Source organism: Podarcis bocagei (genome assembly GCF_964188305.1).
Source record: "Podarcis bocagei genome assembly, chromosome: 8".
Taxonomy (NCBI): domain Eukaryota; kingdom Metazoa; phylum Chordata; class Lepidosauria; order Squamata; family Lacertidae; genus Podarcis; species Podarcis bocagei.
In genome coordinates, this window is record NC_138133.1 from 78,386,933 (window position 1) to 78,400,145 (window position 13,213).

Consider the following 13,213-nt stretch of genomic DNA (forward strand, 5'->3'; position numbering starts at 1 on the left):
ATGAATCGATCAAGACACATGGGCAAGATCCGGAGGCGGCTGGAGGACGTCAAAAACTGGTCCTTCCGGCTGGCGAAACTTGATTTCAGTCACAACGAAAGTGTCCGGCTGGCCACGGACGCCCTCTTAGATGGCGGTCTCCAGTCTTATCTCAAGGCCTTGGACGAAGAAGGAGAAGTGGACTTCTTGTCCACAGTGGAAGCTCAGTACATCAAGAGGAACATGAGGGAGCCTTACTACGCCAGCGACACGCACCCTGATGGTGAAGCCGGGTCGAGGCAGAATAATGACACCAGGTCCCTCCAGTCAGGGACGTACTTCCCTCTCGTCTCAGAGAGCAGCGAACCAGCTCTTCTCCACACGTGGAGTGCGTCCGAGAAGCCCTACCTGAAGGAGAAGTCCAGCGCCACGGTGTATTTCCAGACGGATAAGAACAGCAATATCCGGGACCTCATACGCCGCTGTATCAACAAGACCAGTCAGGTATAGCGGGTGGGATTTGGGTGGGCAAATGGGCAAGCTTCAATATGCAGGCAGGCTAGGCCTGGAGAGGCAAGGATCAAGGGCTGTGGTGGGTCAGGCAAGGAGACCCGGGTTCAAAGGTGCACTCAAGCTGTGAAGCTCACTAGGTGGCCTTGGGCCAGCCACAAACTCTAAGCCCAAGCTGGTTGTTGGGAAGGTGATATGGAGAAAGGGAGAGCCATGCACGCCATCTCGGAGGAAAGGTGGGATAGGAATGCAATAATAAAACATTAAATGAGCCAAACGAAATAATAATAATAAACCAGAAGCTGTGTCAGAGTCCAGAGCTATTGTATGGTTTCTGATGTGGTGAGAAGGACAGCAGATAGCTCAGTCGGTAGAGCACGAGACTCTTAATCTCAGGGCTGTGGGTTTGAGCCCCATGTTGGGCGAAAGATTCCTGCATTGCAGGGGGTTGGACTAGATGACCCTCAGGGTCCCTTCCAACTCTTCAATTTTTATGAGCACAACATGTCAGCAGCACAGTGGACACTGTACCCTCTGCAATGCCACAGGTCATTTGGGATATTAACTTATGGTCCGTGTATGTGGTTTGGGAGCTGCATGGTCAGGGAAAAACAATGCTGTCCAGGGTTTTAAAGACTGCGGAGAGAATAATTGGGTGCACTCTTCCCACCTTGGATCAAATCTATGCTTCCAGGTGTCATAAGAAAGCTGCAGAGATAGTGCGCACCCTGGAAATGATCTCTCTCAGCTTCTGCCTTCTGGAAGAAGGTACAGGGTTATAAAGACTAGAACTAGCCACCTGAGAAACAGTTTCTATCCAAATGCAATTTTGGTTTTAAACGCAGTGTAAGGTAGTCTCTATGGCATAGCTGTCAATTTTTCCCTTTTCTTGCGAGGAATCCTATTTGGAATAAGGGAATTTCCCTTAAAAAAAGGGAAATGTTGACAGCTATGCTCTATGGGAGTACAGTGGTACCTCAAGTTACGGACTTAATTCATTCCGGAGGTCCATACTTAACCTGAAACTGTTCTTAACCTGAAGCACCACTTTAGCTAATGGGGCCTTCTGCTGCTGCTGCGCCGCCGGAGCACGATTCCTGTTCTCATCCTGAAGCAAAGTGCTTAACCTGAAGCACTATTTCTGGGTTAGCAGAGTCTGTAACCTGAAGCGTATGTAACCCGAAGCGTATGTAACCCGAGGTACCACTGTATATTGTATTTAATTATGGGGTATCAGAGTTTTTAGGGGGTTAACCAGGCTGAGATAGCAGGCGTGTTGGTTTTTGAATGTCTGGTGTAGATTTTTCAATTTCGTTGTTCTCTATGGGACAGTGACAATAAAGATTATCGTATTGTATATAGGAAGAACCTTTAAATGAATCATTGTCTTCTCTGATGGGCAGCAGCTCTCCAGGGTTTAAGGCAGGGGAAGGTCCCAGCTGCACCTAGAGATGTTGGGGGTTGAATTTGGGACCTTCAGCTGCAAGGCAGATGTCCTACCTCTGAACTACAGTGTGCTCCGTTTGCATGGAAGCAGCGAAGTCCCCATCCTTCCTTGCTTAATATGTGGCTGGAGGGGACGGATGGCGATAATCTTTGAGAAAATCTTGCTTTCAGATTTATGGTTGTCTCCTCTTACATTTTAACCTGAATGAATACAGAGCTTCCTTTTGGCAGGGAAGGACCTGGTATTTGCCTTTTCAGGAGCTAGCTAGAAAGGCGGTGGGGAGAGCATTCTGTACTACAGCATTTTGCAAGGATTCCCGGGAGATGGTTGTTTGCAGAGAATACACATGATACCTTTGAAGCACATCCAGAGCACGTTATTTCCGTCCAATAATTATGGGAGCTGTAGATCACATCACAGAGTTACAGCTCCCAGAAGACCCTACAGTGCCCAGAATGTGCTTTATGATACCCATTCAAACCATGGGTCTTGGTTTTGTGTGCTTCTTTGAGTTTACAGATGGAAAAAGAGGGGGCGATCCTTTGCCATCTCTGGCCTCTGTGGTTTAAGCGGGACGCTATCCGCAGGCGCTTGGACTTACAATATTGACCTACTTTGCAGGGCTGCTGGGAGGATGGCTGAGTTAAAGCTTGCTCAGGAAGTTCTGAATAAATACACTGGTACCTTGGTTCTCAAATGCCTTGGTACTCAAACAACTTGGAACCCAAACACTGCAAACCCGGAAATAAGTGTTCCGGTTTGCGAACTTTTTCCGAAAGCTGAGCGTGCTCTGTTTTCAGTGTTACGCTTCCGATCTGAGTGCCAAGCTTCCATTCTGTGTGCCACACTTCCATTTTGAGTGTTACCCTGAGGTCTGTCTGTTTTTGCTATTTATTTAATTTACGTTTTGGTTTTCGCGGCTCTTCTTTTGTGTGAATGTGCGGAACCCAGTTCAGCTACTGATTGATTGCTTGTGTGACTGCAGTACATTGCTTATTGCTTTCATTTTCTGTATCAATGGTCTTGTTAGATAGTAAAATTCATTTTGCATTACTTTCTATGGGAAAGCGCACCTTGGCTTTGGAACGCTTTGGTTTTGGAACGGACTTCCAGAACCAAGATACCACTGTACTGCCACCGGTCTGCTTGGCAGGTACGATGTTCCCAGGTCCTCAGAGTATATTTTGGCTTGGCCTTCATCTGCCTCCCTCCCTTCCTCCTTCTGGACCCCATCCCAGGTACTGGCTATCCTGATGGATGTGTTCACTGACGCCGAGATATTCTGCGACGTCTTGGAAGCCGCAAACAAACGGAGGGTGTTTGTCTACCTGCTGCTCGACCACAGTAACCTAAAGCTCTTCACCGAAATGTGCGACAAGCTCCATGTGGCTGAGGGTCACTTCAAGGTACTATTGCAGTCTCTTGTCCATCCTCCTCCCCAAGCCCCAACCAGCTTGAATCAAAACACAGCAATAGAAAGGCTGTTTTGGTGTACGTGTGTTATCTTGGCTTAGCTTGTTTTAAGTACAGGAGTGGGGGGGGGGACCTCGTCCTCGTTATTTTCTGACGGCCACCAGCTTAGATGTCTTTAAAAGAGGACTTTTTTTCTCCAATTCATGGAGAATCAGTGCGGATCCACATCATGCTTTTAAAAACACATGTTTCAAGCCAAATAATCCTGAAAACCACAGTTTCCCCCTCGCGGAACTACAATTCCCAGCACCCTTAACAAACTGCAGTTCCCAGGATTCTCTGGGGGTTGCCATGTGCTGGCAAACATTTCTGACAGTAAGAGCTGTTTGACAGTCGATCGGACTCCTCAGTAGGTTGTGGACTTCATTGGAGGTTTTTTGACGGAGGTTGGATGTCTACCTGTTGGGGATGCTTTGGTTGAGATTCCTGCATTGCAGGGGGCTGGACTAGATGACCCCTGAGGTTCCTTCCAATTCTACAATTCTATGTGCTTTAAAAGGGACACGGGTGGCACTGTGGTTTAAACCACAGAGCCTAGGACTTGCCGATCAGGTCGGTGGTTCGAATCCCCGCGACAGGGTGAGCTCCCGTTGCTTGGTCCCTGCTCCTGCCAACCTAGCAGTTCGAAAGCACCTCAAAGTGCAAGTAGATAAATAGGTACCACTCCGGTGGGAAGGTAAACGGCGTTTCCGTGCGCTGCTCTGGTTCGCCAGAAGCGGCTTAGTCATGCTGGCCACACGACCCAGAAGCTGTACGCCAGCTCCTTCAGCCAATAAAGTGAGATGACCGCCGCAACCCCACAGTCAGCCACAACTGGACCTAATGGTCAGGGGTCCCTTTACCTTTACCTTATATTCCAAACCCATCATATGTGTGCTGAAAGCCTGGGATGACCCAGAGTTTTGTTGCAGATCCCACTTCAAGGATAAAGCGTCAGGAGCTGGAATTTCACCTTCATACACCTGAAGGAATGTCAGATTTGTCGGGGAGATGGACTGTAGTGAGGTAGCAGAGGCAACTTGGAAAATATCTGAGGGGCTCCACATACTTTCATAATCCTCTGGCTGGAATGGGGCAGGTTTCTAGGGCAACTCAGTGCATCAGAGTACAAGTGGTATTATTTACAAGTATCTATACAAGAGCACAAATAAATAATGGAAAACAATTAATAACAGCTTCCAGAGAAAGAGACACACTAGTCCTTTCGTAGCAAAACCAACCAAGAATCTTGTGGTGCCTTAACATTTTTTTTAAAAAAATGCATAAGTTTTTGTGGACTTTAGTCTGATTTGTGAGATGCACAATAACCATCAATATTTATGTGTCGATATTTTCCTCCAAGGAGCTGGTGGCTTTGCATCATTTTAACCACACAACAACCCTGTGTAGTAGATCAGGCCAAGAGATTGTGACTAACTTGTAGCATTCTTTGATAACTTCCCAGAATATTTCTGTGCGGAGCGTCACAGGGGAGGTGTACTGTGCCAAATCGGGCCGAAAATTCTCTGGGCAAATCCAAGAAAAATTCATCATCTCAGACTGGAGATACGTTCTGTCTGGATCGTACAGGTAAGCTCACCTGCTACATCCATTCACCCCGCTGCAAGAGGGTTGTGCTCACAGCTGCCTTCTGCGCTGAAGCTTGTAGGAAAAATAACTTGACAGTTCATTTGCGCCGCTTGACTGGTGAGAGGAACAATTCAAGCAGATGAGCAACAGCAACTGCTGCCAGGCTACTACACCTCCCTTGCTGCTATATACATTAAAAAAAAAAAAAAAAATCTTCTATGTGACTATATCACAAGCATAAATATCTCTAATAAACATTAACTTACTAGGCTGCCAAATGCACAAGTTGGCCCGAGTGCTTCTGTGTATTTGGGTTGCCAACTTACTAAAATAATGTTTGAAGTTACAAGATGCATTTTAATCATGACGGGAACAACAACAGTTTTCAGTCCACTTCGTGGGCAACCTTTCGGGAGAGCCCCCACCAAAAAGCATATGCTGTATCAAACACGTAGCCCCATCATATTCCTAAATGCATACTTGAAGCAACAGCACAAAGACAGTTTAACATCATGTGTTGTTGTTTAGTCGTGTCCGACTCTTTGTGACCCCATGGACCAGAGCACGCCAGGCACTCCTGTCTTCCACTGCCTCCTGCAGTTTGGTCAGACTCATGTTGGTAGCTTCAAGAACATTGTCAAACCATCTCGTCCTCTGTCGCCCCCTTCTCCTTGTGCCCTCCATCTTTCCCAACATCAGAAGAAGAGTTTGGATTTGATAGCCCACTTTATCACTACCCTAAGGAGTCTCAAAGCGGCTTTCTTTTCTCTTCTTTTCCTTTCTCTTCTTCCCCCACAACACTCTGTGAGGTGAGTGGGGCTGAGAGACTTCAAAGAAGTGTGACTAGCCCAAGGTCACCCAGCAGCTGCATGTGGAGGAGCAGGGAATCAAACCCAGTTCACCAGATTACGAGTCTACCGCTCTTAACCACTACACCACACTGGCTCCCACTCAGGGTCTCCTCCAGAGAGTCTTCTCTTCTCATGAGGTGGCCAAAGTATTGGAGCCTCAGCTTCAGAATCTGTCCTTCCAGTGAGCACTCAGGGCTGATTTCCTTCAGAATAGATAGGTTTGATCTTCTTGCAGTCCATGGGACTCTCAAGAGTCTCCTCCAGCACCATAATTCAAAAGCATCAATTCTTCGGCGATCAGCCTTCTTTATGGTCCAGCTCTTCTTTATAGTCCATACATCACTACTGGGAAAACCATACCTTTAACTATACGGACCTTTGTCGGCAAGGTAATGTCTCTGCTTTTTAAGATGCTGTTTAACAGTATTAAATTTGAACAGTTAACCTGGTGTTCCGACAGCCTTCATACAGGTGTCATTGTTTGTGCCTGAACTTTTGCAGTCACTGCTCTTTTTGGGTAAAGTAATAATAATGCAGTGCCAGTACTCATATATTGATGAAAATGAAAGAGGTACTGGTACTCTGTACCAGTGAGCAATAATAATAATAATAATAATAATAATAATAATAATAATAATAATAATAATCACTGCTTGCAATCATAGGGGATTGAGGAGCGTGATTTAGAGGTGTACTCTCCAAAACCAAGTCCCGCCTTGTGCTGGTTCTTCTTTTCCCCAGAAACCAACTATAAACAGAACTATTCTAGCTTTGGGCTAGAAGAGATCTTCACACCCAATTAATTTTCTTACAAACACACACAAATGCATGTGCCTCGTCATGACATTGATATGCGGCATTAAGCAATATCTGGCACACCTGCCTGTGTTTTAGCTATGCAAAGCTAAATTATGCAGAAACCTAAAATCTCCCCTCAAGCCCCCAAACAATGCATGTTGAAAAACAGCTGGTGACAGTAAGAAAACAAGCTGAAATCGGGATTTTCCTTCTTTGGTTAAGAATGGGCAGAGCCGGTTAGGGGATGGGAAGCAGGCGGGGGGAAACCCCTCAAGCTCTTGGGGATATTCCAGATCCCTTACAATTCTAGCCAGTTTTACTTGCAGAGGGGGTAAAGAAAACATATTTATAAACCCATGCAAGCCATTTTCCACCCAGTTGCCTAGCAAGAAGAAAAACTGGACACTTGGAACTTCTTTAGTCTAGTAAAATTGCAAGTCAAAACACTTTTTCTTATATAGCCTGGGCTAGCTCAACCGGTAGAGCACGAGACTCTGGATCTCAGGGCTGTGGGTTTGAGCCCCGCTTCCGGCAAAAGAATCCTGCATTTCAGGGACTTGGACAAGATGAATCTCGTGGTCCCTCCCAAATCTACGAGTCTATGACTTGACTGGTTTCCTACAGCATCTGGTTGGCGACGGTGAGAGTAGAATGCTGAACTAGATGGGCTTACGTTCTTAAGTCCACATCAGTCCCTTGAGTTATGTGTAGAAGAGGCTATGTGTTGGTGCTGACCGTTAAATTAAAGTGTTGGTAAGGTAAAGGTAAAGGGACCCCTGACTATTAGGTCCAGTCGTGGCCGACTCTGGGGTTGCGGCGCTCATCTCGCTTTATTGGCTGAGGGAGCCGGCGTACAGCTTCTGGGTCATGTGGCCAGCATGACTAAGCCGCTTCTGGCGAACCAGAGCATCACACGGAAATGCCGTTTACCTTCCTGCCAGAGCCGTACCTCTTTATCTACTTGCACTGGTGTGCTTTCGAACTGCTAGGTTTGCAGGAGCAGGGACCAAGCAACGGGAGCTCACCCCGTCGTGGGGATTCGAACCGCCGACCTTCTGATTGGCAAGCCCTAGGCTCTGTGGTTTAACCCATAGCGCCACCCGCGTCCCTAAAGTGTTGGTATTGACCTGTAAAACCATAAATGGCCTTAGCCCAGTATACCTGAAGGAGCTTCTCCACCCTCACCATTCAGCCCAGACCATTCAGCTCCGAGGGCCTTCTGGCTGTTCCCTCACTGCGAGGTTACAGGGAACCAGATAGAGGGCCTTCTCGGTAGTGGCGCCCGCCCTGTGGAATGCCCTCCCATCAAATGTCAAGGAATAAACAACTACAGTGGTACCTCTGGTTGCGAACGGGACCCATTCCGGAGGCCCGTTCGCAACATGAAAAGAACGCAAGCCGCAGCAACACATATGTGCATGTGCGGGTTGCCATTCGCCACTTCTGTGCATTCGCATGATGTCATTTTGCGCTTCTGCACATGTGTGAGCGGCGAAACCCAGAAGTAACCCTTTCCGGTACTTCCGGGTCACTGCGGGACATAACCTGAAAGAACGTAACATGAAGCGGACGTAATATGAGGTATGACTGTATCTGACTTTTAGAAGACATCTGAAGGCAGCCCTGTTTAGGGAAGTTTTTAATGTTTTTAATATTCTGTTTGGAGCTCCCCAGAGTGGCTGGGGAAACCCAGCCAGATGAGCGGGGTATAAATAATAATAATTATTATTACTATTCCTTTCCAAGTTGTTAACCTGGATATTTTCCCCATCTTTCCCCCGCTTTGCACCCAACCACCCGCCTCCTCTTGCCTCCCAGCTTCACGTGGTTGTGCGGCCAAGTCCACCGCAACTTCCTCTCCAAGTTCACGGGCCAAGTGGTGGAGCTGTTCGACGAGGAGTTCCGGCACCTCTACGCCCTATCCAAGCCTGTGGCCGGGTTGAGACCTCCATCACACACGTCCCTCTTCCTGCTCAACAAGAGCACGGCGGCCACCCAAGGCAGCCTCACCAACAGCAGCAACCAGGGCAGCCTCCGCACCCCGTCTGACCCCTTCAGCTGCCCGTCGAACCACAGCGGCTCGCGAAGCAGGCAACCGCCCAAGGCTCCTGTCCGCAGCAGCCACCCAGCGTCGCCATCGCCTCTCAGCAGGGTCCATTCTTTCCACGGTTACACCACCTACATGAACCCGCAGCCAAACGGCATCCAGGTCAACTACTACCACCGGCAATACATCAGCGACTCGCCGGCGGTCCTTTACAACAAAGTCAACATCTACAGGCCTATGAGGATGAGGCAAGAGGATGTCAAAAGGGCACAGATGAACCCAGTCTGGAGGTGCCTTCACAACGCTAACCTGCTTGGATGACTTGACTGGGGCCAGGGGTTTGCTGTCTTTGTGGGAATGTTTAGGGATGCAGGGGAGGGTATATTGTCCAAGATATCCTATCCCAACTTGTCTTTACAAGTTCAGCAAAATCAGCAGAGTTAACATTCCCCCTTTTTAAAAACACAGCAGATAGCTTGCTCAGACTCGTTAGAGTCTCTGTAAATATTTCCTGGTATTTCTCCCGTTTAATCCCTCCTAAAATAAGACGCTACAGAGTCTTCGGTAAAGTATAAAACGTTTACTCAAAAGTAATCATCTGTTCACACAAAGGTTCCCAGAAGGCAGACTCAAATGTGTTTAAATGTGGTGACTATATCGTTATGGGAGAAAGCTCCCCTTCTCTTTTCTTGGACTGGAACCAAGGGTGCATCTTAGTAGTGCTGTTGTTAAGATGGCATCGAGAGAGACAAGAGAGACAAGATGGCCGCCAGCCTGTGGTTCTAGTTCTTTCTACTTCTTGAGAGGCCATGCCCATCTCAAGTTACACATAGGAAGTTTCGTGTCAGTCCTGGAAAGCAGGAAGTTCCAGCTGGAGGACTGAGACAACCTTCATGTCTACTCTAGCAATGTTGTGTTTGACTGCACCTGATTTTTACATCCCACAGTCTTTTCATTGCGAGACAGTAGCCCGAAAGTGTGACCCGGTTGCTCTTTCCGCAGGTTGAGAATCTCGGTTGTCTTTTTTTCCTTTAAGGTGAAAAGTGACAATCTCCAGGGTGGCTAAGCACCATGAGAAAACATCACAGCATTGCATTAGATGCCTTAGAAATGGAAATCCGGGGTGTGGGGGGTTGTGGATAAAAATAACCCTAAAACTATACAGTGGTACCTCGGTTCTCAAACGTCTCCGTTGACGAATGTTTCGGAACCCGAATGCTGAAAGCCCGGAAGTAAATGCTTCTGTTTTTGAACGCGCCTCAGATGTCGAACGGCTTCCGCTGTGTGTTTTTCAGTTTTCTCAATTGAATTTGTAGACAGCCCTTTGCACCTCAGTTTCCGAACATTTCAGAACTCGAATGGTCTTCCAAAATGGATTACGTTTGAGAACCGAGGTACCACTTTAGTAGAAAGCTGATCAGGAAGAGTATGCAGTTCATGATTTTGAGGAGTCTGTAAAACCAAACGCTGAGTTCAGTTAGATGTAAACAGACTCCATATTCGTCAGTGGAGAATGAAACGCACCCTAAGAAAAAACCCAGAGTAGACCTTGTTCTTGCCAAACCCCGAAGATCAGTGTACAGGTCTAATTCGTGCACGCACAAACAACTCCGTGCATGTGTGTGTGAGAAAGAAAACAAGACCTTAAGATTGCATTTGAAAATAATCTTGAAGTCTAAAGTTTGTATCCAACTAAGTTATACTCAGAGCGGAGCTATTTAAAATTAACGGATCCAAGTTTGTTGTGCCCACCACTTTCAATGGGTCTACTCTGAGTAGGACTAACACTGGATGCAAATCACGGAGAACACATGAAATCTTAGAACTGCTCACGGACTGCACCACTTCAGATCAATGATGAGAGAATCAAATGAACGAATGCTCCTCAGTTTCATTTTTTTTTTTAATCCGTCTTTATAAACCAGTTGCCAGGGAGGAGTTCTAAACCTAGTCCTCTCCTGAATGTGTTAGCTTTGTAAAGGCCCCAGACACCCCCAGAGAAACATTTCAGCACCTCTTTAGACATCTGTGTGAACCAAGCCAGATCACTGTAAATACAATCCTATGCCTTTTTATTCAGAAATCCTACACCTGGGTAAATACGCTTAGGGTTGCAGGATTAAGACTTGTTTACACAAAACCTTGGGACGCGGGTGGCGCTGTGGGTTAAACCACAGTGCCTAGGACTTGCCGATTGTATGGTCGGCGGTTCGAATCCCCGCGGTGGGGTGAGCTCCCGTCCTTCAGTCCCTGCTCCTGCCCACCTAGCAGTTCGAAAGCACCCTTAAGTGCAAGTAGATAAATAGGTACCGCTTTATAGCGGGAAGGTAAATGGCGTTCCGTGTGCTGCTCTGGTGCAGGCTCGCCAGAGCAGTGATGTCACACTGGCCATGTGACCCAGAAGTGTCTGCGGACGGCGCCGGCTCCTGGCCTCTAGAGTGAGATGAGCGCACAACCCTAGAGTCTGTCAAGACTGGCCCGTACGGGCAGGGGTACCTTTACCTTTACCTTACACAAAACCTAGGCTGAAGACGGTGCATTTTCTGCCCCTATGTATTCATCTATTCTGGGGGCTAGAGAGGAAAAAAGAATTGGGGAGGGGAAGCGGAGAGAACCTTGTTGCATTTCTAAGTGATGCTAATTTAGGCAAAACACCCACTCGCAGGATCTTTTTTTACCCACTAAAATACCTGCCACTGTGGGTTAAACCACAGAGTCTAGGACTTGCTGATCAGAAGGTCGGCGGTTCGAAGCCCCGCAACGGGGTGAGCTCCCATTGCTTGGTCCCTTCTCCTGCCAACCTAGCATTTCGAGAGCACACCAAAAGAGCAAGTAGCTAAATAGGTACCGCTCCAGCGGGAACGTAAACGGCGTTTCCGTGCGCTGCTCTGGTTCGCCAGAAGCGGCTTAGTCATGCTGGCCACATGACCCGGAAGCTGTCTGCGGACAAACGCCGGCTTCCTCAGCCAATAAAGCAAGATGAGCGCCGCAACCCCAGAGTCGGTCACGACTGGACCTAATGGTCAGGGGTCCCTTTACCTTTACAAAACCTGCAATCCCTGGTGCCGTATCCTTTTGGGTCGCTGAGGCTACGTATCCACGGCATCTTCCTCATGTATATTGCTTTCATGTATATCTGCTCTTCATTTGTACTTCGTGTTTCAGCATATGCGAAATTAAAAAACCTTGCCGGAAACATTTCCGCCCAGCAAGCTGGAATTTTTTTGCTCAGATGGAACCTTCGGCATTAAATTCCACCCTATATATGTTGTCGGCAGCTGTCTGTCTTGAGAGACAATGGAGTGCACCTCCGGGGGTGAGGTCAAACTGCTGTATTAGCAGCCCTGAAGTGACCTCCTGGAGCGCAAGTCTGGGCATGTGTGTGTATAGAGGTCCTGGGCTGCCCAGACGACAAGACCCCCCTCTCCTTCTTGCTGATGTGGTCCAAAGATGTCTGGCACCAGCTTGGCTGCAGGAGCTGGAAGGCATACACGGTGCCATCCAACCATCTTAAGCAGGGGTCAGCAACTTAAGGGCCATGGGAGGTTGTTTGACTGGCCCACAAGCCGCCCCCAAACCGAGCCGCCCGCTCGTGCGCTGTGCTAAACCGGTGCAGCGCAGCGACTTGCTTCCGCGACACCGGAAATCACGTCTCCGTAGATGCAGGTGCCAGAAATCGTGCCTGCGCATGCACAGACGCCAGAAATCGCAGGAGCACACACAATCCGGCCCATGGAGGGATCTCTGCAGGACCGATCCGGCTCAGGAAAGATAAACCTTGCTGACCCCTGATCTTAAAGAGACTCCACTCTGGATTTGTGTAGGGTTTAATTCTTAGCCGTTTCTTCTCCAAAGATATCCCACAAAGGCAGCGGAGGTTTAGGATCAGAGTTTTCTTTCTCCTAAATGGGCTCCTTTTCCAGGTTGACAAGCCCCAGCTGCCCCACACTTCCCTCTGCATTTATGTAATAACAATAGAAAATCATTAAAAGCAGTGTCCACTAGCTGATAGGGAAACATTTTGGAAGGCAGCCTATTGAGCCGCAGCCCTCAACCCGCCTGTTTTTACACTTCAGCTACACCCATGTTGGCACATGGCCCCGCACCTACCCTGAAAAAAAAGTGAGCCGCCCCTATTATTTTATTAGTATTATTTATTAAATTTGTATACCGCCCCTATACCTGTTGATCTCAGGGTGGTTACGACATAAAATCACAATATAAAAACACAAAATACATAATAAAAACAAAAACAACCCAATAATCCCCTTTTCCACAACACATTTAAAAGGGCATTAGATGTCAATCAGCCAAAAGCCTGGTTAAAGAGGAACGTTTTTGCCCGATGCCTAATATATGAAAAGTTGTGATGTAGAATGTCAAGGTAACTGGATCTCCCCGTCACCTGACTGTTTAGCTGGAAAATAGGAGGGACTGAACTATTAACTATCTGGAATGTGGACTATTTTGAGGTGGGAAGCATAATACAGTATTGGCCCAGATATAAGCTGCACCTGAATATAAGCCACACCTTTAAAA

The 13,213-nt window shown here is 47.6% G+C and overlaps 1 protein-coding gene across 1 annotated transcript; it reads left to right on the forward strand.

The window, feature by feature from the left end:
• On the forward strand, nt 1-4,982 carry FAM83A (family with sequence similarity 83 member A; the record flags this gene model as incomplete). The annotated part of the gene is made up of 3 exons (XM_081205170.1): nt 1-483; nt 3,175-3,342; nt 4,854-4,982. The coding sequence occupies 3 exons, from the start codon at nt 1-3 to the stop codon at nt 4,980-4,982; spliced, it is 780 nt and encodes a 259-aa protein (XP_081061296.1).
• Between the last annotated feature and the right edge of the window lie 8,231 nt (nt 4,983-13,213).